At 40.2% G+C, this 27,101-nt stretch overlaps 1 protein-coding gene across 1 annotated transcript in view; it reads right to left on the bottom strand.

The window, feature by feature from the left end:
- rab40b (RAB40B, member RAS oncogene family) overlaps positions 1–26,469 on the bottom strand; it is a 36,442-nt gene extending 9,973 nt beyond the window's left edge. The window contains exons 1-3 of the mRNA XM_036525346.1: positions 25,362–26,469; positions 4,549–4,609; positions 323–383 (exon numbers count right to left, since the gene is read on the bottom strand). Of these exons, the coding sequence (XP_036381239.1) occupies positions 323–383; positions 4,549–4,609; positions 25,362–25,503 (264 nt within the window). The 5' untranslated portion in view covers positions 25,504–26,469. The remainder of the gene's footprint in view (positions 1–322; positions 384–4,548; positions 4,610–25,361) is intronic.
- Between the last annotated feature and the right edge of the window lie 632 nt (positions 26,470–27,101).

The raw sequence follows: 27,101 nt of genomic DNA, 5'->3' as shown, positions 1-27,101 counted from the left end.
AGTGCTATCAGTATAGATACAACACCCTTAGGAATTTTAAAATGTACGATTCCATGCAATTGACCTTGAATGCATCTGAAACACCATCCTTTTAATAACATTCTCAAGGTACAATTAATGTGTCTCACTTCTAGGTTATACACCAACTCTCACCTGACTGACAGTGCTTTTGGCATGGCATGTTACCTCCATTTTCATACTCATTCCAGTTATACACCCTATATATTTTTATCATTCCTTTCTGTCAGGACAATGCATGTCATCACACACACACACAGACACACACACACACGCACACACCTTGCCTGCAAGTGCGTCTTACCTGCGCTCCTCTGGAGTAGGATCGGAATATGGTGCAGAATCTGCCCTGGCCAGATGTGTCCCTAAAAGAGAGCATTATGAAGGCTCATCTGTTACACATATATGGACAGTGCTACACTCACTTACAGTGCAAGTTGGGAGTTAGCCTGACTGCTTTCCACATTAAGCATGGACAGAACAGAGTCAAGTTTCCAGGTCGCTATCTTTCAGGCCAAAGGCCAAAGGTCAGAGTCAGTTTTCTTTGGCTGACTCACCGGCTCTGGAATTTGGACATGGACAATTTGTGACAGAATATTAAAAACAGCTGCTTTGGGAGGGAACATTATTCCTACTGCACACTTCACACACAATGGAGCTGGCATATTCTTACTCTCCTTTGTTAAAGTACGTTTCATTGTGTTTAACAGCAAAAAGAATTGGACAAAAAATTGGGTGCATATTTAACTGTAGTGACAAACTGCTTCTTGCAATTAAATGCTTTTGTTCAAATGTGTGTTTCATTTCAGGCATACTTGTGTTTATGTATGCACTATTGTCGAGTTCAGGATTTGAAGGGACATGTCAGTGCGGGGGTGTCAATCTGTGAGTAAGCCCATGGAGGAGGAGAGGGTGGGGGCAAAACTAGAGCTGCCGGATTTTTCACTTCAGTTACACCCTTATCTCACTGCAACTTTTAGATGGATTTCAAGCCATGTCATGTATGTGGTGCCATTTCACCAACTACTGTGGTTACATTGTGACGATGTTAATTTAACACTACACATGAGACAAAATATTATTATCTAATCTCTTATTGTTAGTTAGGTTACCACAGATGGAAATGTTTACCATCTCTTTTGAGAGATGTAGTAAGCCAGGAGCAAGCCAGTATCTAAACTCTACTGTGTAATGTTAACAGTCTATGAAATAATCAAAGGCATCTCAAAAGTCAGCTTGTTAGCTGTCTCATTTACTGGCTAGCTAGTGAATTCATCAGCACCATTTAGATAATGTAAAGAAAATTACTGTAGGTACTGTGACAAGGGAGGCACTACTTTCCTTGGCAGCTTCATGTAATTTATATAATTTATTCATTCTGGTGTCTCTTCTTGTTTCATGTAGATTATAGCTAAGTAGAGCTCTGCAAATGAGGATTTATTTTACAGAAGCGATACAGCACTCAAGCCTGTGGTACATTATGGAAATTGGCATGGCTAGAAGTTTGACTGAAGATGGGAAAGACAAGAAAACTTGTTCAATCATGTTACATTTTTTTGTTTTCTTATATCAGCATTATTTGTCAGGGACGAAAGGTTGACACGATAATATTATGTATATCAAGGATAATGACTACATTTTAATAATAACTACTATAATAATTACTACAAAAACCATAACAAGCTTCATGTTTGCAATGCTTTTTAAGTTCTGTATTGTGTCCTTGCACATCATTATCAGATTCAAAATGTTTTTTTTTTTTTTCAGCACAGGAAATAAAACAAGGAAAAAAACAGCTGATCAGATTAAAATAAAATGTTTTATTCAAACAAATTAAATTAACCTTTAAATTAAGTTAATTAAATTAACGTTTCTGTGACATAACATATCTTGGCTATTTCCTTCTGCACTGAATACCTTTCACACTGTACCTGCTGATTCTAGTGAAGATTATTTAAAATGGTCTAACACATTATTTGTATATTTTTACAGTGGCAATGAATAAGACTACTCTGTGGTGTGTAGCACAGTGTAATTAGTGTAATTAGACATATTAAGGTCAAAACGCCACACGAGACCCATTAAGTCACAGTGAAGAGGTGCTGTGATGTCAGCCTCAGGTCTCTCCTGGTGGGTGGGACATTTCAAAAGTATCTTGAGGTCTTCACCAAGACATTATCAATTAGTCTGATTAGTGGCATATACTGTCCCACAGTATCAATCTGTAGACTGCAACGTGCAGCAGTGTCGAGGATTCTAGGTCTCAGACTCATGGGTTTGCACCCTGAAATAAACACTTTTCCTAAATTGTTCCCTGCCACTATAAAATGGTTGCATAAAGCACAAGATGAAAAATTTGATTTAAATAAAATCAGCACACATCATTTAATGTGTACATGTGCCAAGAAGAAAACACAATATTACACAGAAAATAATAGATTCATGCCCACGGCTTTCATTCCACCAGGGGATTTACCAGTTAAATTCACACCAACATTTAAATGGACTGCATTTATATAGTGCTTTTCTACTCATTTTGAGTACTCAAAGCACTTTACAGTTATATGCCTCACATCTACCTACCAGTGGCAGAGGCTGCTATATACAGGCTTACCAACTAGCCACTGGGAGCTGTTGGGGGTTCAGTGTCTTGCTCAAGGACACTTCGACACTCTGCCAGGACGAGCCAGATTCAAACCAGGGACCTTCCAATCCCCAGTCAACTGCTCTACCTCCTGAGCCACTGTCGCCACCAACATTTAGGACATAAAGAACTTTTGCTGGTATCTGATAAGGATCTTCATAGCAGAGTGCCTGAACCTATTACTTCAGAAGAATTACAAGTTAGCCTGAATAAGATTTCAGCAAAATGGCCACAGGAAATATTTACCATAATTAATAATGGGATCATTGTGCTTGCCATTGCTTGTCGTTATGTCCATGTTTGATTCAAAGTTTCCATTCACTGTTTTGGCTACTAAGACAGATATGTAAGGCCTAAAAGATTAATTTTAAGGCATTGGGGAACCCCTCAGGAAGACGCTTGGGAAAGGTTTTCAAAGAGTTCAAGGAGTTGGAGGTGTCAAACCTAAATCAATAAACTACCTTCTACCACCTCCTTGTTGGCAGAGATTAAGAAAGCCAGCACTGGAGGCCATCTAATACTCTGATAAGTTGATAAGCTTTCTTTTACTTTTCATTTCTCTTCCAGGTCTGTCAGAGCAGAGCACAGACTAATTAACAGCTTGCACTCATCATTATAGATGTCAGAATGACCCATCATCACCATTGCCACTTTTATATATCAAAGCTGTTTTATCATGTAAGAAAGACCATTAACAAAAGACTTGACTGTATATACTTGACTGTATATGACGAGGAGAAATCACATTTTCTTTTACACTTCTACATATCATTCTGCAAGCCTCTGAGAGAAGCCTCATGTTTCCAAGAGTAAACTGTTATAGTTTTCTGTAGGTGCTCATCACACCCCTTGGAATTCATTGTGTGATTTCTGACTGAGATGAGAGTTTCTGCTGTGATTAGTTTATGTTGCATTTGCTCTTGTTTCTAGACAAGAGTCTGTGGGGAGGAGTAATGTGTTAAATCATTTCCAAAGTAGTATTTCAGAGATGTAATTATTGTGCAGCTTGGGGACATGGGTGGAATGAAAAAAAAAAACATTTGCTGAGGCACTGTGTCCCCTGGGACGTCATGTGCAGTTCCTAATTTAATCATTCAATATTTATTTAACTTAAAGTCCAAACTTCGATGATCAGCTGTATGAAGTAAATCTGAGATGCAGTGAAGAGAATGCTGCTGCTCTTCGGTCAATGTGTGTGCCAACTGCATTCTGCAGATTGAATGCTTTTGGTGGAGCACATCTATAATTACGTACTAAGAAATAGAATGCACATGCTTTGCATTTTGTGTCTGATGAGTGCCTTCTCATGCAGCGCATTCTCTAGAAGCAGCTTCGATTCATACATCAGGCTCCAGGCTTCTCTTAGTGTCAATACGCTATTCTTTCAATAATGAGATCAACATTAACTTACTGAAAGCATTCTGCAGCCACTGACAACTACAGCACTGTAGCCTCATGTGTAAGTCCAAGGCTCACCAGACTACTATATATGTTGGTGAGGAGACACTTGGCTTTACAAGTTGTATTTTAGGAAACTTTTCCTATGTTTTCATAAATATGATAAATGTAAAAATGAAATGTTATATAAGCCACCTGCAAACTCACTTACAGCTATGCACGGTGAAACAACCCTTTGCACAGCATATCACAGCTCCTAACGTGTCCCATGGGGGGCAGGACAGTAACAACGAATTATGAGATATTCCTGGTCTTTTCTTTATGTTCTCTTTTCTCTATTTGGTTTTGCTATTGAAATTTATTCATCTTAAATTTGTGTTAACAAACTTTGGAATAATTGGTTAATTGAGCGATGCTAAAAAGCCTAATGAGTGATTTGCATTTTCCCATGTAAAGGTTACAGAAAAATTTAAATTTTCTGAACTTACCAGAGCTGCAGTTTAACCCTCCGTCCATCAAGCAGGATAGTGGTTGTCTTGTAATCGATTCCTTTGAATGACAAAACAGAGGAGGAGCATTAATAGAAGTGAGACAGCCCTTAATGGCTAAGTTACTGTGTCACCATGTCACTCTAAAGATCATTCTGTGTGACAGACTGAAGCTCGCACAGCAGCTAATTCAAAGTGACAGTAACGGATGAGCAAAGGGGGCTTTTAACAGGGCTTCAAATGTGAGGAAAAGAGAAGCAGATTGAGGAGATTAATGTTTCAAATCATACAGAATCAGTACATAAATTCCCACTTCAGCTGCATACACAGGAAGATGGAGAGCTGATTCATGTGCATTTAAATATGGGAAGCCAAATAAGCAATATCTCCAAGACAACCGCCCCCCTGTGCCCAACCTCTATATTCGCCCGTCCTCTGTGCTCCCTCCCCAGCCTGTCACGGGGGGATATGTTTTTTTTTTTACCCTGTTATCGTAATCATTTAAACCACGGGGTGACAAATGTGACTGTAACTGTGAAAAACTTGTATTGTGTTTCTGTTGCCAAGGGGAATAGTCTGCCTGGTTTAAAACAAAAATCTCTGTGTGACTTTGCACAACATGATGCTCTTGACATGTCAGTGATGTGACTTCAAAGTCTCGGCTCTGGGGTGTTACCCTTTCGGCTGTGTCTTTACCGCAAGTTTAGTGCCTGTGTCCCTGTGAGAGCTGAAGGCACAGGGGGTGACACCTGCTGGAACCCTGTGGGACTCAAGCAGCGAGGGGTCTCCACACTCATTATAGCATTCTACACTAATTACACCCCTGAGCATCTGCAATTCCACAAATCTCTAGCACACAAACAGAAACACTCACACAACCACAAATTGCTTAAAGTGATATTGCACTGATAACCCACGTTTTGAGTAGAAATATATAATTTTGTGTCTCTTCCTGTGGTATTTTTTTAATATCCTTTTAATATCCTTTAATATCCTTTTTTGTATGTATTAAAGGTCAAACCATTAAAATATCACATTCCAAAACAGTGATGAGACACTGTGGCAGAAATGGGGGCACTTGGGTAACCAAAAGCACAGTGCACCAGATCTTTGTAATGACAGTAAACGAGTTTGGCATTACCCCGCTCAATCATGTGACCACTGAGGCACACATGTGCGGGGGGTCATCAGGGCTTTGGGGTTCAGGACCACTTCTACTGTCGCTCATGGCACAGCCCTCCCACTTCTGACCACAGTCCACCAAGCCGATGTTTATCCAATAAGCCCTGTGTAGGACTACTTCAAAGGGGCCTGAAGGTGAACACACAGTAGGGGTCTCAGTTGCTGAGATCATAGGAACCATGGAGACAGTTCTCCTCTACAGTATGTCTTCTTCTCCCCTCCAAACACACACACACACACACACACACACACACACACACACACGCACACACACACACACACACAGGACAGCACAGATTACTTCAGAAACGTAATACTTTCAAAAAGTAGATACAAATTCCAACACTGGAATGCCTGCTTTTCTGTGCCCCAAGGGTTTGGCGCTTGATCGTGTTTCAAATGTCCACACCTGCCGACAGACAATGTTACTAAAACAAATACTTTATCTTCCCCCTTATATCCGCCACCCCATTAATTATCAAAGCAAAATAAATGTCCTTATCTTGAAAAAGTAACAATAAATACGGGGCTGAAGCAATATGAAGAGGATCATTTGTAGCGTTCGGTCAGATTATTTTACTGAAACACACATTCCAAAGGCATTGGTCAAAAATGTATAGTAAATGCAGTGTGAAATAAAAAATAAAATACACACTGGAATGCAGTTTTTATTACATGGCTTTGACTGAAATGGTAAACCACATATTAATCAATTTTACTGAGCTGTACTATGTGTGTGGGAAATAATGTGAGTAATCAGCACAGTTAATTAATTAACAATACTGAAAAAATTCTACACACTTTCACTGTAAGAAACGATGTTGAATGAATCAAATTACAATAAGCTGAAAGCAAATTAAAAAAACAAAACATCCCCACTGATTGAACCACCTACCAGTTTCTTTTCTCTGCTTTATCTGCAAAGGATTTTTACCACCAAAGTAAAATACAAGCCATTAATACATATTAACTCCTTGCCCCCATCTCTCTACTTACGGCATTGTTCTTTGAAATGACATCAGCAGCTCCTACAAGCAACCTACAGCAAAGTCTCTCTGCCTCCCATCAACTACCACCATACCTAGCCTCCTCTCTGAGCATTTCGACTCATTGCTGGTGCTGACATCTTGCACCTGTCCAACAGATCCAATCCCCTGTCCTCTATTCCAAACCTGAAAGTCTTCCATGGATTCCCTTCCTGATAAATGGCTCCTTAACCACTGTGTTACCCAATTGCCTTCAAATAGGCTTATGGCATTCGTCTACTTAAGGACCCTAATTCTGACTACTCTGGTTTCCCTTCTCCCATTCCTCTTTTGAACTCTTCAGTATCCAATGCAGTATCCAACCATCTATCCCACTTCATTGTGTGATCCGGATCCTCTTGGTTTGAACTGCTGCATTTGACACAACTGACCACCATGTCCTCTTACTGACTCTGTTTCTGTCTGACACCTTTTTGACAAGAGAACCCCAAGGATCACTGATTAGTGCCCTCATGTTCTTCCTTGGGTCTGTTATTTCCTCTCATGGCTTTTCTCATCATTGCAATGCTGACAATACCTAAATCTTTCTCCTTTCCTCCCTCTGACAAACAAATCTTGGTATGCCTCTGTGCATGCCTCAATGACATCTCCAACTGGATGACTAATGGGCATTTAAAACCAGATCCAAGCTGTTCTACCTCCCAGCCAAACCTTCATCCTTCAGATCTCTCTCTTACCCTCTCTTACAACCTCATGCGACAAGCTGTCCTTCACCATGACTATAGTGCCAGTGACCCAGAGCTGTGGATTCTTTCTACACAACATCCAACTAATCTGCCCATTTCTCACCTCCTACTCAACCCAGCTCCTAGTCCAGACCCTCACGCTCTCCCGTCTGGACTATTATAACTCTTTACTTGCTGGGCTCACTGCATGTGCTGGTAGGACACTCCAGCTTATCCAAAGTGCTGTAGTTCAGTTTGCCGAGCCTACCAAAATTCACATTTCAGCTCTGCTCATCTCTTTCGTGGCTCACATTAGAATCAAAACTTTGGTGCAAATCAATAGGGATAGCATGCAGTTGCAGGCTAAAGTCACCTCTCACCTAAAACTAACATCCATAATGCCACAGGTACTTAATTAATGGTGCCCTTTGTGACTGCTGTCAGAGTACATTCATGTTTCACTCCTGTTAGGTTGTCTCCATCAACATGGCATTTGTGCATAACAGTATGGTGAGTTTGTAAAAATTGTAAAATTGTAAAAAAAAAAAAAAAAAAAAAAAAATGTAATGGACCAACAAGCTCTGGATAATAACATCTGTTAAATGAATAAATATAATGTGGATGCAGGCAAGCTAAAACAGTAGATACATCAATGCTAGGTCCTCCTTTTAAGTGTAGACTGACCAGCAGATTTTTTTTTTTAAAGTATGTTGCGTTAGATAGTTTCAGACACCTAAGAGACTGGGAGTCAAATCAAAAGTCATATCCCATTTACCAGTCCTCTGCAAGTTTCAGCAAATATGATGCAACTAAAGTGGAATGATATTCTGATGTGTGCATGCTTTTATATGTATGTGTGTCTTCAACAACTGGTATTAACTTAGAAACGTTGACATTTTCAAGCAAAAACACTAGCATTCAAAGGTTTATGCTGCCTCTGCCTGTTAATGTAGTGAAATCAAAACCATGATAAGTGCTACCCCTCCCTTAATCCTACAAACAAGTGGAATTGTAAACTGTGCTGCCTAATCTTTGCCTGTTCTTCCAGATTTGGCCAGGTAAAGCAGCCATGTGTGGTCCTAGCTCACTCTTTGATATACTACACTGCTGAATGGAAGGGATGAAGTTGCTTATGTACAGTTAACATTGGTCTCTCTTCAATCTCCTGGTAGTACTATTATTTGCGTGCTCACAGTACTAAAAAGACTCACCTATTTTTGCTCACTAGACTTAGTTAACATTAGCGTACATGGCAAGGATTGAGGGTGGATGTAAGAACAAACATTGTTTTACAAAAAGCAACAAAAAACCTACAACTGTGGTCGTTTGGGACCATCTCCGGTTTCAACCTAATGAAAGAGGAGAGCCAGCTCATGCCAAAGACGTTGCCTGTCAGCTTTGCAAGAAACAAGGTTCACTGACAAACAGGAATATGACGAACCTTTGTTCTCACTCTGATTTCACTATGCTGTGCATGGTTGAATCATCACCTTATAGCTTTATTCTTAAATAATGTGACTAACTGTAACGGATGTACAGGTTGTAATATGTAAATTTTCTTAGGTTAATATAACAATATTTCACAATAGTACATAATATTAAAAAATGTTGTTATAATGTAATGTGAAAGCTGTTACCCTTTAGAGAAGTTTGTTACATTACTGTCACCCCCGCCAACTCACACACACACATATTGCTCACAGATACTCCACCAGCAACGATAATATAATATATTAATATAAGGCATCAGGATGCTTTTTCCAGGACAGTATCGTCCAACCCTACTGCACACAAACACACACACACTATATTTCTCCAGAGCACGTTCAGTCACACGTGCCCTTGTTTACATTCCCATATGTTTTACCACTGAAAGGTTCTGTAGAGACCCTCCTTATGAATTATGAAAGCCTGGAGGATGGCACACACAGCGCTGTGCAAAGATATAAACGGAGTTGAAAGTGCATGCGTGAACACAGAGAGGGAGAGAAAGGGGGGGGGGGGGGTGGGGGGGGGTACATCCAGCTCCCAGCCCCTCACGTGCTGAGACGCATGCCTGCAGATACGGGAGAGGCGCCGCTGGAACGGAAGCCTTCTGCTTCCATTCTGCCTATTCAGGAAGGGAAATAAAAGGGTCAGCAGGACAAAGGCGATGGTGCAGCCAGGTAACTATCACTGTGTGTGCTATTGTGATGTCCTTTCCTGTCATTACAAGGAGAAAGAGAGAGAGAGAGAGACAGAGAGAGAGAGAGAGAGATGGCTACTTCAGACTGCCCACTGAAGCTTTCAAAAGCACCTTTAAAATCCATGAAGCCCAAACCCTCTGCTTCTGCTTGTTCTTAAGGGCAACTTTCCAAATTCAGGATCCACCTGACAGACCGCCACAACCTGAGGGTGATGGAGTGGAAGGTCCCAGCAGCAGGAAGGTGTTTTTGGATGTTACTGCTTTAAAAGTTAATTGTGTGTAGCTACTAAGCAAAAAGGGAGGACGCTGAAGGCACAGCTGATGGTACACAAAGCTGACGCAAAATTCAGTAGACAGAACAAGGATCTTGATTGTTTTTGATGTAAGGGAAAATGTCACAATCCATTCCCTTTTCATCTAACATCTGTTTCATGTTTTAATTGGGTTCAACTCATCTTAGTTAAAAAGCATTAACAAAATGCCAGTAGGTGATCTGGACATGGCTGCAAGGCAAATACAAGCCTGATTAAAAGAAGTGATTTCCCATTAAAATTTAATTTGAATTCCATCCTTTTCAACAAGATAAATCACACACAGGACTATTGAAAAGCACAAAGTGTTAAATGACAGGTTAGTATTGTTAAAGTAGAGAGCTGAATTTATTTCACTGTAAAGACTGAGATTCACACTTGACCCTTAAATCAAATGGAGGGCAGAAATCTGCAATTTAATTCTTTGTTTTTCACAATATCTGACCATGGTACACCTTTTTCCTTCCTGTGTGGGTGGCTGTGTTGATTCATTCCTTACAAATTTAGAACACTGTAACAGGAACAGTCAAGGATTCATGGTGTGACGTCCTCTCATTTGATGTGGGTGTTAATCTATGAAGATATTTTTTTCTCTCATTACCAGGCAGTGATAGGTTTCCCCAACAAGGTTTCTCATGGATTTAATAAAGAGAGCTTTACACGAGCAGCAGAGTGGAAAATGAGAGAGAGAGAGAGAGAGACAGACAGATCTGAATCTAGAAAAAAAACAAAAAAACAATCACACTGGGCCACTGGGCAGGAGCATTGCTGTGCTCTGTTATGCCATAACTGTTGATGAATTTCCTGCGAGGGTTAGCCCATGCACATATGCTATTAGTGGAGGGCTTCCCAATGTTAACCGGCTCTTCACTAGACAACTCTACCAACAGCAAAAGACCCTTCACATCACTGGCCCTTTAAAATAAACTCTGTGTCCAGTTTGTTTCTCACTGCTTGCTTCATTCACAGTATTTATACCAACGATCATGACCTGAACTATCTCTGTGTTTTCTTAGAGAGGTACACCGATACCTAAACAAGACACTGACTGATGGCCTCATTGTTCCCTCCAATTCCGGCCTGCTGCTGCTCTCAGCCAAATGGCCCTGCTCAACCACCGAGAAGTACAGACCAACCCTGATAATATCTGCTTACACTTGGTCATGTGCCCTGTCCCGTATCAGTTGAGGTTATCACGGCGAGCCACAGATCACTGTACAACAATAAAATGCGGCAATTTAGCTGCTAAAAATAGGCCGCAGAGTAACGCCAGAGGCGTTTTCGGGCCGGTGTCGGGAGCCACAGCACCTTCAAACAAAGCTCCACCCGGACGAGACGGCTCTTCTCCATGCAGAAAGCGGGGAACACTCTGTGGCTTTCAGAGCTTAATGAAAGCCTCAGTGCACAGCGACACGTGGGCAGAGAGTGTCAGATGAGTGCAGGGGCCGAATAAACACAGCAGCATGCTGCAGGCCTTCAGTGGCAGGGATCCAGCTGCCGCCTGTAGTGCCAGTTGTTCTCCCCGCGCACTGCGACATCTCGTACGTGACCCCTGCGCGGGGAGAAGCCGCATTACATAAGAGGTTATGACTGTAATTATAATCTCTGCTGACACGCATCAAAACAAGGCCTTCAGATGGCTGGCAGCGTCACTGCCTTCTCCAGGGGAGCGTCACTTCAGTGAGGGGAAAAGCAAGACCGAAGGGAGGTTCTTCCCTTCTAATCTTACGCCCCTCTGCCATTGCTGAAACTAGGGGATCTGAGGACACTGCTGCTAAATCATGAAAACGGTGATCGGAGGGCTTCTTACCGCCAGTACATTCCACGAGTCCCTGAGTCAAGAATTGTGGAGTTACATGTGATTCAAGTCTAAAGGGACACTTCTTCATGTAGATCAAAACAAAAAAAAAAGTTACAGGTGACGGCAGAGATCATGATTTTTGTGTGTATTTGTGTGTGAGGAGGGGAGGAGGGGGGAGGGTTGTGCTTCCTCTTTACAAACATAATGTTGAAATAGAGCATGTATCCAGGGCACCTCAGCCAGATTACATAACATAAACAAACGGACAGTTATACGCCACCGATGTGAGAACTAGTGATAGAGAGTTGGGCAATTCTGAAAGCATGTGAAGCAATCCTCCAAGCACAATTTGACCTTTCTAAATGGGTGAACCTTATTTTATATGTGTGTGTGTGTGTGTTTGAAAGCCATCCTTTTTACACATGCATAGAATCGATGAATATACACAAACAACCTCAAACTCTCACACCAAACACATTAATCAGATAGCCCTGGAGATGGATGAGTGTTTGTGGTCTCCTGCCTAATGTTTGAATCTGGTAACAGATGGAGACATGTCTCTTCTGCTATTGACAAGCACACTACACCCCATGGGGAGAATATAATGGATAGGGTCTCTGCTAAGATAAATTTCATCGGGTACAGAGGGAGAACTTCAACTGCTTACTTTAACTTCTTACTGCTCTCCGCTCAATCTGTCTCAAGGCAACAGCCTATCTTAACATTAATATTATATATTCTTGTTCATCTTTACTTGTTTGTGTGGCATTACTTGCATATGTATATATCATCATTGGCTTGGCTGCACAATGTACCCCTGCAGGGGAAATGGCTGAAAATGTCACATAAGTACACATTCACAACCTCAGACACCGTGAAAGTGAAGCAAATGCCTTCACAAACAAGTTTCCCTTCTTATGAACAAAGCCCACAGTCTGAGGTATCATAGAGCGGAATGGGGGTCAGCAGACACTCAGCTGATGGCTTGGAATGCCAGACATCCCCCGCTCAACCCCTCCACCTGTGTGACCATTCCTCATGGCCAAGCATTGGCTGGATGTCAGAGGTCAGCTACACTTCAGAGAGATAACCCCCCACCCAGCGAGTCTGATCCGGGCTCCAGAGCATGTCTTGCACTCTATCAAATTGGATAGATGTCAGAGAATGTCTTGCAGGAGAAGCCTTCCACCTCAGAGAGCACTGATGTACTCAGGCCAAGCTGCGTCACATTTGCGGCTGCATTAGTAAGACGTCTGAGCGGAGACCGCAGCAAGTCAAGGTCACAGCAGATACAGCAGGCTGTCCTAAATCAACCACACTTCAGAGCACTTCACAAAATACTGCCGTGACCGCATTTAATGTGTGTTCAAAACATGTGGCCATTTGGGGAAGACGCATTTATTTCACAGTGCCGCTGTCCTCCTATGCAAAGGGAAGCAAAGCATTTAAATGAGTGTAAAGTGAAATCACTGATCTTCATGGCTGAGCTGATAACAATTGTAACACCAATACCACATATTTCCCTACCTGTGGTCACCTTTTATGTATCAGTGTGCCTCTGCATGTCACACAAGTGGAAGGGAAAGCCATGTTGTGCTGCTTCCTGCAAACTAACCTATGAAATGAACCACAAAGCCACTGAGCGAACACGTGGATTAATTACGACAGCCAAGGAACATACATGCCTTTCATCTTCTGAAAGCAATATCTGTTTTATATGTTCTGTTTCAAGGTTGCAACCTGATGGGCTTATTTGTACATTCATGCATGCTGAAAAGCACCTTTATAAACATGGAAGACGACCCTTTAAATAACTTGTTTTACCAATTCAAAACAGTATGAGTATCTCCAAAACTGCAGTTTCCACCTTCATTGTAATCCCCTTCTTGGTATTATCAAATATAACCAATAACATGATAATCCACACTTTCCATTAACATCTTCCAGCAAAGCATTCATTTTCTGAAAATGAAGTTTCTCCAGGGTATCCCTCAATTCTACTATGTACTTTTAGCGAAGTGCATATGTTTACTAAGCCTCAATTACTATTGATTACCTTGCTGCATCAACGGATGGGCAACAGCAAACATCTGTGCTCTGTGATCACCAACTAAAGCCGGCGTAATGTGAAACAATGGCCTGGCATTGCCTCCGCTCAGTAAATATCAGAGGCATATGTAATCTGGCTTTGGGTTTCCCTTCACTCAGTGTCTCCTTCAGAGACCCTGAGGCTGATGAGCCCAACGCCTCAGCACACAAATCCAGCACAACCTATCAAAATGTGTACTGCCCCAGAGGCTATAGTAAACACATCTTCAGATATCACTGCGCTGCTGAATTCCTGCCTTTAGATAAAACTCCCACATACCAAACGATATAGAAAGATACCAGCCCAGCGCAAGTCCTTCCTTCCCCAGGCCAAGAGCAAGTATGGACAAATCATGACGTACTCTCCAGAATGACATGTCAGTTCTCAATGAGATAATTGCACTGACTCCTCTCTGCTTTTTCAGTGATAAAATATACTGCATCAAAGTATATCAAAGCATTTAACTCATAGTTCCCAGTGGACAGCAATATAAAGGGAAACATTTCATAGCTCTTAAGTCCAACATTACCATAAAAAGGCAACTACCTTAGTAACATGTCTCAGAGGGCCGTTGAATGAAAACGCATGGGTTTTGTGACCCATCAGCACGCCTTGCATGTTATTTCCTCTATCTAAAAAAATCAAGTGTTGTAAATCTCCATCTTTGCTGCCATTGTTTCATTGCCCCATTCACAGTCTTTTATTTAGCACTGCGGGTGAAATTCTTTTTTTTTTTTTAAATTAAACTTGGGAGTATTACTGGTCCAAGCATATTTTCAGAATAATTTTCAGAGCTTATTATGTGTAAAAAAAAACCATAGCAATGTAATGGCAGACTGTATAATGTGTTCCTGCCAGATACTACATTATCCAGTGCAGCCTCTGCCAAGAGGCCATGTTGTGTTGATATGGGTTTCCAGCAGGAACAAGACCCTGCTGCCAGGAACAGGCTGTGTAAGGCTTTATGAGTGTTCAGGGGATGTCAGGCCACAGATCCAAGTCAGCATCTGCCAATCACAAGTGACTTCATACCACATTACAAACATTCTTAAGTCAGTGGAAGATAATATTTGTGCCTGTGCTGTTACCAACAATTATACTTTTCAGTGCAATATGATTTTTTTCATGTACTCCTTTGTTTCAAAAGCTACAAAAAGTGCTTTGGGCACTGGGCATTGGACGTTAATACTTAATGATACTTCCATGATGCCATCCAGTACTGCTATAGGTTCTGAATAAGTGTTGAATAATGAACAAACATACTAAATTTAAACATTTGATCTGTTTTTTTTTTCCTCCTCAAAAGCTGTACAAGTTCTATCACTGAATGGCAGACATAAATTGAGTCTCCTGAATAACACCTGCAGTAAAAATATATTGGAAAGGCAAAAATGTTTAACTTCAGTTTAAAATAAAAACCAGTGAACAGTAATCCAAGACCGTGAATATTTAAAAGACAGAACTTCTTTTAAAATACAGCACTAGGGTGAACCAAGATCTTACTTGGCTTATCTCCTATTATTCCAAAGACACACCTGCTCTTTCCCATCCCAGTCATGCCTGCACACACTCTGGTCTACGGATGAGTAACTTCTGCCTGCAACATGTGTGGGAAATTTCCCAGCGAACTATAGCAATGGTTGCTTTTCACAAGGATTCCAACCCACCGCAGTAATGAGACCTACAGAGGATCTGGCTTTAGCACTGCTTTAGTACATTGTTATACTGACAATATTTTTATTCAGTGGAATCACAGGATGGAAGTTGTCTTATTTCCACAGACAAATAATGATAGTGCATTATCAGATACTGAAATGTGGCTAATAAACTTCGGAGAACAATAAATCCATTGATCTACAGGATTACCGCTTTCCAGCATGTTGTTAACCTTATAATTAGTAAATGTTACAATATCCTCTACAGAAAACATGCAGTTTTAGAGGTAAATCAGCTAATAAGACATTTGAATTACACACTCCTGCCAAAGAAATAACTGACTAGGTAATAACTGGGTTGTAATATTTATTTCAGTGCCAATTCAATTTCAGCAAGGACTACAGTGAGCTGGCAGTACACCCCCTTTGAAACAGATAGCCCTCCTGCAATTTCCATCAGGCCCAGCTCTCCTCACACAGGAGCCATCTGTTTAAGACTCTGCAGACTAAGCTACATACATGTGCACCTTCTTCATCCAGAGCAAGGGATTTTAAAGAAAGAGGGACAGGCCATGGGACTCGTTTTACAGGAGTTCAGCACATGCTTGAAATGAGCTCAAGGAATTGTCCCTTCACTTCATTTGGGTCTCTTTTGTCACTGTTTCGCTCGAGTCAGTGTTTCAAGGAATTTAATCATGCCAAGTGCTTGCCTTACACAAGCACAGACTGCATATGCTGAGCTGTTGCCTTGGAAACAGACTTGAGTCCTTCTTTAGGGGCCATTATTTACTGTTCCACACATGTGTATTACAAGTGTCCCTCGTGAATAAATCTCTTTTCTACTAATATGGGTTTTTTATCATGATACCACATTTGCATCATTATCTGTAAAACCCCCTTCTCCTCCTTAAATACTACTTGGCCACTTTTTCTAATTCTTGTAATATTGGCAACATTGACAGACTGGTGTCATTCATTGCCCATGTCACAGATTTGAGGATGGTTGCAACCCTTTCAGTTTAATCTGGAAATGAGGTATAAAGCAGTCATCTTGTAATGGTATGGTCTTCCATTAGAGGTCCAATTGTGTAATTACTGTTGTGAAAAAGGAACATATAAGGACACACTGGGTGGTATTATGCTGATGATGAAACTTTATGAATGACAAGCGTTATGGAATATTACAGTACAATCCTGTCTGTCATATAGTGGCTGCATGCCATTTTATGACAGAGTATTTAAAAAAATATTTCATCAAATATTCCTTCAAAGATCAGTAGAAACATGCATACAGCAGGCCAAATGTTACGAAATAAACCTATGGTGCACAGGGTTAATAAAAATCAGTGGTAAAAAAAAATGGAGAATAAGACTTATCCAAGTCTGTATTCTTTCTAACATCTAATTTTCCAGCTAGAGAATAAATATCATGAGTACTTCCATATGTTCTGAGTTAAAATGTAGTTGGGAGAATTCTGTTTGGAAAAAGTGTGGCACCAAGAAGTCTAATAATTGTGGTTTATGGGCAGGATTTCCTTGGAGAGGAGAGTTTTCAGCATTTGGAAGCCTGAGATCGCTTCTGGTGTGAACTCAGCAGCTTGGCAGAATTCTTCTGATTCTGCAGGCATGCTTCTAGGACTGGAGAAACTGGCCACAGAAATGCTCTGACTGACCCTTAAATGTTTCTGTGCTGTCAACCTAGAAACCATCACTGAGAGCGCTAGAGCAGGAATCTGGCTGAGAGGGAAAACTACAGCTCAAACCCAAGTGGTTTGAGGAAAATGTATTTCATACTGTTCATGCTGAACATCTTCTGGAATAAGTTAGAGCTCACGTGTGCACAGCAATCTACATTGATATAAGCCTCTTGTCAAATGCCAACATCAAAATGATTGCTAAAGCAGCCCTAGGATACTGTATTAATTGCATTGTAATGTAAAGATAAAAACTCAGTTATCATAATACGGTGCCATGAGGAAATGTGCTGCACCAGAAGTATACACAGTGTTGATGATTATAGAATCATTATCATCAATGATGACCTAACATAATATGCTATGATATGTGTGAAATCATATAAGTGAAAGCAACGCTTCTAGAAAGATTTGTGAAATAAAGAGATAATTGGAGAAGGAGGAGGAGGAGGAAGTGAATCAGAATCTGGTTCCATTTCCCTGCAGCTCCACATTGACCAGCTCTTTTCACCTATGGCTTCAGGGAAAGATCATCTAACAGTATTTGTTCACCTTGCAGTGTTGTTAAATCAGAAGGTATACACCTCTGCAGAAAGTGATTTTGTTTACCAGTCATCTAACACTCACTGGACACCATGGTTCAAAGCAAACAGATATGCATTTGTCAGTCACATTAGCAAGGGCTATCATTAAAAGTTGACGGCCATAGCAATCCTAGATAAATGAATATAGCCTCAAGTTGATGCAAGTATGAGATTAAGATCTACCAATAAAGATCTAATTGCAACATTAAGAAGAAAAGATAAACAAACAGGGAAAAAGTAAAATTAATTGTTCCCATCCTTCTTAGCATAAATCCCTAATTGCACATCTGTGCATGCTCAAGAAGCTAATTTAGAAGATGAAAAAGCTGCAAGGCCACACACTAATGGGAAATACAGGATCAGGAGGATTAAAAACAAAACTAATACTTCTAATGTTTCAATACAACACAAGACCTGGCAAGGACACAAAGAAACATAATACAATTCAATATGAATGCCTTTATCCATTCAGTCCTATCAGATACAGATACAGCCCCCCGGACCCTTACAAATTTCCAGCAATTACGACAGTTTAAATCTAGCCAAAGACCTTTCTCCAACTACCGCATGAGGTACACTGTGTATGTGCAATATGCACCTGAGCAAATTACAATAAGGTTTGTCAATGTCAAAATAATTATATGATTAAACAAAACATTAATGAAAAGTGGTTGAATGCCTGAAATGACATACAAATATCTCAACCATACCTCCTCCCATAAAGGGAATTTCAATGAACAAGTTGGCAGGTCAGAGGGGAATGAATGAGGTATTTCTTTAAGAGCAGCAGTTTGAAATGGTAGTGAATCATACAAAATCTAAAGGAATTTGCAGGCTCTGTAAAAGGTTACCCATACAAAACTAAAGCCTCTGGGAAAAACAGATATTCAATGGATGGCACAGGAACTCTACTTGTTTGGAACTTACTTGCATGATATATATAGAAATACTAATAACAGCACCTTATTACAATAATGAAAAAAAGTCCTTAATTTGACCTTTCCCCTTTCTGCTCCAGTACCAGTTGCCATACCAGCCCAATATAGGAAGGTCTCCCCACCATGTCTGAATCATATGGGGATATGAGTCTATCCTAGTAACCTGCTTCCCTGCTTTTCAGCAAACTAGCACCTGTCACTACTTATAAATACCTCACAGCTTCACAGGAGAACAAGTGACCAAATGTGCAAAGCACTCTAGCTCCCTAAATAGGAACCTGCCACCTTCTGACCTCTGTCAAACAGGCCTGGTAGTAAGAACCAGCACAAAAGTCTAGAACACTGCGGACATTTTCACCTACGTTGACCAGAAAATATTTCTACATTTGACAAAATAAGCACTTTACAGAAGGGTGACATCTTTTAAAGATGAGGAGGACTCTTACAGGATAGGCTTGGTTGCATTAGAGAACTATAATGTCAGGTCATATATCCTAACAGCCCCTAAAAATGTATGTCTTATATGCATAATGCAAAATGATGTATATACAATATCAAATTCTTATGTGATCGTCTTTGTGGGACACTGTACCTTGTTTATTGGTGTTGTTTCTGTGTTCAAATAAACTTATAACTTATTAAATAACACTCCAATTTCTCATAGCTCTAAGTGGATAAGGGCTACTAACAGCGACTCCACCAGAAGAACTTTGGAAGCTACGAAAGTACAGATTATGCAATGAACTGCATTCAAGTATGAAAGGTAGTATACCTTCAAGCATAACTTACTGCTCTACAAAGCCAGACAGGAAAAGTATTTAATGTGCCGTAACTTCAGCATCTCCAATTCTCCAAAACGAGAGCCTGAGAAGGAACTGGCCCCCAGTGACACAGACAGTTTGAAAAGGGGTGCTGCAGTTTGGGCTTAGCACAGTTTCACTGAGACATACTACCATAAATTGTGTTCACTTTAAAGGGAATGAATGACGATTTTTTTGTGAAATATCCCCTTTTAAGTCTTCACTCAATGACTTCACCAGCAGGGTTAACTGTATAACTGTTCCTCTTGCTAACAGTCCCATCCTTGTAGACTGTGTCATTAATTACACTCATCAGAAACATTTCCGTCATCTACAATGTAACATCTACATGAGCAGAATCATCGCTCCAGGTTTCTTTAGCAACTGTTGCTATGTATTTCTCAATGGGGGCACAGGGACAAGCAGTGACTGTCCTGGTATTTAAAGTGACATCCATCCAAATAAAAAGGGTTTCATACTGCAGGTTTCCTCTGTGGGGACCATCTAAAGTAGCAGCAGGTAGGAACACTGTGAACCACAGACCTAGGAATGTTCTGTGCAAAACCATTACTCCTGGTGAGAGGGAGAAAAGACTAGATGAGGACATCCCTGAGATGGTGTCATAGGAATTACAATGCAGCTGCAAAATATTGTAAAATTATGGCTTTGCTATGCTGGCAGAACTGAACTCAATCTTGTATAATGGTAGTAAGCTGCCAACATTTTCACATAAAATAAGCATTCTTAACACAAGACACATTGCTAGCGTCCAGCTGGATAGCACTAACTGTAAACGTGCTTAATCTAATGATAATCCAAACCAAACCAGTACTGTGCGCTACTTTCATTAGCAGAACTGGCTTGTGCAATACTTGCTTGTAAGGCACAACCTTGAGTGCAGAGAGAGGCTCGTTCCTGTGATCCATCTGTCTTACATTGCTGGCAGATTTAGCCCCTCAGAAACACTCAATTTCATATGGCCTATTCCATTTTCCACAGCAACCTGAGCCAACGTAGTCTGAGACAAAAGCCAACATCATTTTTCTTTTCCTTCCATCAGACAATGTTGGAGTACAATATACTACTGAAAATACAACCTGAGAATGGTATTATAATCAATTAATCAAGATTGAATTAGTTCTCTAGCATTTCCGTACCAGTCACTGCTGTTCCACTGAAAAGCCATCACTGTTCTGCATGCTTCACTAGCCTGTTGATTAGAAGGTCTTTCAGTATTGCAGTGGATTCTAACAGATATTTTTAGCTTTGAAAAACCATCTGAATAACTGAATATTACGTAATCTACAGTTCCAACATTAAACAACAATATCAGTTTTCACACTGCCTTTCTAAAAACAAAATATCAAGTACAATGTATCAATAAAATGGGAAGTTCTATCGGATATAAATTTTATCATAGATGTGTGTGTTTTCATCTGCACCTCTGAATAAAACACAAACCATGACAGGAGGTCCTGAGCAAAGGTATTTACACTCTGTGAAGCTCTTTAAAGATGTAAAACATTAATGGCTGGCAAGCTATCAGTACGGCTGAGAGGGCTGAACAATCAAACACAAACTTAGTTATTTGAAGGTGCAGATGTAAGCTTCTGAACACTACATTACTTTCACGTCAAAGATTTTTCGCACGACAGCTAACAAGTCTGAACATGTCATGCAGATCCAGAACTGCAGGTCCCAGTTGCTTGGCATATTGTAGACGAGCCAATTAACATGCTGATAAAAAGGAAGAAGTGAAAGATATTATGCCCTGCCTCTGATTTCAAGTTTCAATGTTTCAACACAGTGGAACTTTGTGGATACTATAATGGAGAAAGAAAGGCATACAATTTTTTATTTTGTTGAGGATTACCATATCAGCACAGCACTGTTACTTTAATGGAGAAAATGAAGGTCATTGGTTACTTTTTGACATGCAAACCAGGGTAAACTCTATGTCCTCTACCCTCACATCATATTTTGACTATAGACTGTTGGAAAGAAACAACAAGGGGGCAATGTTATGCTACTTGGCTGATGTAGGAGAAGACCACATTTGAAATTAAGATATAGAAATGACTAAGCATATTGCTTTTTACTTGAGGTCTGTCTTTAATAACTATGTTAACCAGTGCATTGTTTCCTTCCTTCTGGAATATGTATCTACCTCTACCATTTTACATATTGTTTATTTTTTTTATTCTGCCAGGGCGTTTCCGCCTTACCATCATGGAAAATGTATGCCCATATTGTGTTTTTGCACTCTGAAAACAAACAGAAAGAAGTTTGAATAAAACCATGGTTTGTTTACACTTAATGAAAATGATCTTTAGCAGTTTTCATGTAACATACTGTATATAATGAAGCTGACTTTCTTCTCTGTGGGAAGCTGGCTCCTTGACTCCCAGTCCAAATCTTCTTCAAACAGAATGTTCCTGTGGCTCTTCCACTCAATCGGCACTGAACACATGAAAGGACACCCTCGCCCCACATAAACATTTCCATCCACAAAGAACACTCTGAAAAGGCTTTTCCTCATCTGCATCCCAAACCTTCACTCAGTGGTAGAGTCCTGACAGTGGACAGTGGTGGGCTTGGTTCATAAGGGAAACGTTTCAGCTGTGCGGCTGTGCTAAATTCCACCTGAGCATTTTGAGAGCGTTCTTCTCACAGTTGCCATTCTTGTCTCAGAGAAAAAAAGATTTAGTTTGTTCAATGAGATATGTAAATCCATTTAGCCAATCTGGAACTATAAAATGACGTCCCAGTATTGTCATTTTATTAGCAATTGTTGATAAATGTCAATATCAGTGAACTCCAACACAGCACTCCAAAAAGATGGATATAATCCAAAATATAGCTCAAGTGACCACTGCTAATTAATTATTAAAATCTGCTGATGTTGATAGAAATGGTCACAGATAGTGACATTTTTTGGGGGCATTTAGCAAGCTACCAGTGCCTTCAATAGCTACAAAAAGAGATATTTTGTAGAACAGGCCAGAAAAGAAAGTCTATGCAGGATTCTAAAGGTCTATGCAGGTCTCTAAAGTTTGTAATGGTCAAAAAGCGAGATATGCTGATTTTGGACCACTAGAAAAGGGACACTATCACAGCATGTCACATCCATCATGGCACTGAGCCCATGTATCAGTCACACACTGTCCCAAAATGTGTAAGGCAAAATGTATGCAACTCAGGGCTGAAAAGTAATTAAGCACGGTGTCATTAGACATGCAAGACAAAAATTATCTTGTGCTCTTAATATGTAAAATAAAAGATGTAAAAATTAAAACCTACTTATTAGGTTTTCTAAAAACCTTACAATAGCAATAAAAAATTTAAAAACAGAAGCAAAGAAACTGCACTTGAAAGAGCATCAATGTCTCCTCTGCAAAAAGAGTACAGCATCACATCACTGAAGTTCCTCTACTCATGAGTCAGTGTTTATCCTGACATTTAAAATGGATGTTACCTAGTGGATTATATCCTTGAAATTTCATAATATACATTTGATACCCTACACTCCTAATTCACAGAATTCTATCTGAGTACATCACTCTCTTAATTAAGCCAGACAACACCAGAATCTGAACACATTCAGAAAGAGGAAATCTTAAGGTACATGTCTGCACTGCACATAAGTAACAGTTGAGCAAAAAATAAAAAGGATTCCACAGAGGAACTGTAATGAGCATGTGTTTTTTTTTTTTAAGTGGGATCCAATGAAACAGTAAAAACCTTTGTCTGCAGTGCACTGACAGGCTATGTGACACCAATTAGAATCGCAAACTATTTAGAGTTCAGACATTTATTTTGAAATGCAGCAAACTATCACTGCCTGAGGAGCTGTTTCACGCTTCTGTTGTCCAAATCCTTTGCTTTTCAAAGTTGTATTGTGTGTATGTCTTGTTACATTAGTTCTGCAGTATAACCTTTCTCATTCCCACAGGCACAACAACTTCATCTAAACAAATAAAAGGGTTTTATTGAAATAACATCCCCCAGGGAGCGTGGAGGTGAAATTCAGGGACAGCAGACTGCCACCAGGGCCTACACCAACATAGCAATATCTCACAAACGGGGTAGAATAACATGCACACATTCAGGACACCCACACTGACACTAAATGTTATGCAGTAACACTGCTCATACATCTCCTTGACAATACTGCAACAGGCATTATGTTCAGGGTGCTTCACTCTCTTTTTCTCTTTCTCTGCAGGGTCATTCCATGTAAAGTACTGATATCATCCTCTTAGGTGTTCTTGTAAGCTGCTATATTTTCTGCTTCTCCTGTTAAGAAATGTTTTTTTTCTGCTCAGCCAATTGATAAATTTTTATATTTGAATTGTGATTGGGTGAATATTTCATTTGTGCTTCTTCAAGAGGTAACCTTGTGTCTGTGGAAGAACGGCAAAACACAGGCTCAGTATGAAAGTCTTCCACATGTGCTGCTAAATCAACTGAATGGCATGTGCAAAAATGTAAATGTGCATTTCAAAAACACAAGCTACAGCCCTGTTGATACTGCTCACATCAACAATACCTCTTTACATGGTCTTGGGGGCTAGGGGTTTGCTACTGTAGAGAGCAGATCAAGGGAGCTGGGAAACTTGTTTAAGTAATATTTAACAACAACAAAAGTCTCCCCTACACTAACCTACAAAAGAAATGTGTTATGTTTTTTCTTTGGCTTGCAGTTTAGCATGAATCCAAAGGAGGCACATAAAACTGTGTCAGGTGCAGAAAACGGTCCATTTTATTTCTCATGTTTTTTCACTCTGGTTTATGAATGTTACATTTTTGTAAATTATGAGTGATTGGACACTTGATTTCATACTCCTAGTCCTCAAAGCCCTCAAAGCAGGTTCAGGTGGTTGTCTTGAACTAAGTTTATGACAACTTTAACTGCTTTGGAGTTGGTTACAGAATCATGACAGAATTTCCATTAAGCTTGCTTTACTGCTTCATAAAAAATAATGGTTCTTAATTGTACATTCCTACTTTAGTAAAGATGAAAAACAGGAGATCCATTTATAAAATTGTTGTTGCATTACATTTTAAGAGAGGGTTTGTTTAGTCGTATTTCAAATCTTGACATAAAACAGGATTAATTCATTGATGCTCCATAAATTTTAAGTTGCTCTCTGGTCTATGTTTTCATTTCACACCAACTTAAAAGTAATTCCAAGAGGGTCATGTATGAAGGCCTTATGTATTTTACAAATACATCACCATTTATTAGCTATTGTCTGCTTATGCATTAAGTCACACAGAAACACACACGCACGCGCGCATGCACACACACACACACACAAATTTTGGCACATATTTTCTCTTTTCATTCTCCAATTTTAAATCCTCTATTATGAACCATTTACTCACACACTGGCATTGGCAGTGCAATGTGAGGCAATGTGTGCTGTCACTCAGGAGCTTTGTTGACTTTCACATTTTTATGCTGCTCCCATGAGGAACACAACCTCCATGATCTTCACTACCAATCAATTAAACTCAAGGTTTATAGACTACGTATTCAGATGAACGTAAGTCAGACATGGCCAGGGTGCAGAGGTGGGCATTAGCATTACACCCTCAAGAAAGAGTCAGAAGTCATTTTCCCACGGTTTTGTCACGCTTATTGGCGTGGTGTCCTGTTAAGCGTCAACACTTACTGAAGAGATGAGAGCGCTTTAAAAATAGCATACATAAATTCAACTCAAATTTGGAAACACAACAATAGGGTACTAATATCTGATTATAGCTATACGTCTGTTATCTTCTACGCTTTCACACATAGACACAAACTTCAGACTATTTTAAAGTATTGAAAAATGACATGTTGGATAATGTCACTCACCCATATTGTATCCGTATGGTGATTCGCTGGCTCCATCCTGAAGACTCGCCAAGATCTCTCCCTTCCCAACATCACTGTCTCCAACCAGCAGAAACTTAAGCAGAAAATCGTAAGCCTTTGCGGGGCTACTTCTGTGGGTCATCCTCACGGCGTATCACTCCTGTGTCCCATAGTGGAACACCCGCAACTCGTTGGTTCACTTTCCTGCGCGTTTAACTTTGCCTTGGGACTTGCTGAGGGAGGCTAGGTGTCACTGAACAAGTTTTAACATGCGCAAAGTCGCCGTTCCAGAAACATTCTATCCAAACCACTGCCTAATGATATCATTAAGAGGTTCTGTTCTGTTCTTCTGAACGGATTCATCCGGCATAATATGACTCTCGAAACATTTATTTTCGACGAAGCACTCCCACCTGTATAAATCAAGGAGTAAACAAGTCTGCGCAGTTCTGATCTCTCACAACGCTGCTCTTCATAAAGGAACCCCTATGTTCACATCTAGCACGCCATTTAGAAATAACGCTAAATGTTTCCAATTAGTATGTACGCAAATAAAAACGTAATAGTTCACCCTTCAAATTATCAATACTAAAACTAACATGTCCAGTTTGAGTTATGTCATATAGTCAATAAGAGCATTCCGTTGCAAATGGACACAAATGGTCAACAATAATATCTCCCTCACTGTCGGACAGCCCCACGCTCCACGTATACTTTCGTTGGAAAGTTACGTTTGCAAACTTAACCCTGTCACGTTTTCCTGTAAATGACATCCAAAATACCTGACAGTCCCTTCTCAGACCTCTATTTTCCGAGAACCACGCTGTTCGTTTGCCCTGTCCTCACGCGTTTTCTCGGTTTCTTTCACTCCAGCCTTCTCCAGCAGTGAAACTAGAGTCCTGCCCATCTATCCTACGGTTGGTCCCTCCACTGAGTTGCTAGGGCAGCTCTCTTCCTTTAGTAGTTATTGAATACGTCTGTCAAAATCCATAAAAGCCCGTTTGATACAAACGAGGGTGTGGCTAAAGGCGACAGGCAAGCGTCAGGACATTGTAGACCAGCACACAGTTACTCTGGATCAGTTTCGGCGTTTTCTGAAACCGCTCGGAATAATGATTAAGGTTAGATTAGCTGATCCTCGATCAGCACCCGGAGCAAGACGCGGTTTAAGGGGCGGGGTTTGTTTGTTGTTGTTTATCAAGGCACGATTCTTGACGTAGTCAGAAGCAGTCAGTGTAGCAACTGATATTGCCTTTGTTTAACAGCAGACGTTATTTTTTTACTGTTACAATACCACAGTAAAGAAAACTGTTGATATACATATCGAACAAAGGAAGAAACGCACAGTGTATTTTTCATAACACCACTGACGTTCTCAACATCCACTGCCTGTTAAACTCGTATTCAGGTTAAAATAAATTACAACGCATGCTGAAATCGTGAGTACATTAATGGCACAGATCTCACAGCAAAACTGAAGTTGTGGAGCAGGAGGTGGTGAGATGAGGTCATGCAGCCAGGCTATTTATACATTTAACTAGGTAGCTAGCCAGGCGGCGTTTCGACTTACTAAAGACTGGTCAATATAGTTTAAAGGAATACGTTGCTTTGTAGGCCTACTGGGTTTGCGTGATAATTAAGCAGTTGATTTTTTATTTGCCGGGTAATATATTGGGTATTGGCCTTATTAGCACATTTGTTATTAAAACCCTTTATACATGTATGCCTTTCTAAAATAAA

Source organism: Megalops cyprinoides, chromosome 1, assembly GCF_013368585.1.
Source record: "Megalops cyprinoides isolate fMegCyp1 chromosome 1, fMegCyp1.pri, whole genome shotgun sequence".
NCBI classification, from domain to species: domain Eukaryota; kingdom Metazoa; phylum Chordata; class Actinopteri; order Elopiformes; family Megalopidae; genus Megalops; species Megalops cyprinoides.
The sequence above is the reverse complement of the archived record's forward strand: the minus strand, read 5'-3'. Positions and strand labels throughout refer to the sequence as shown.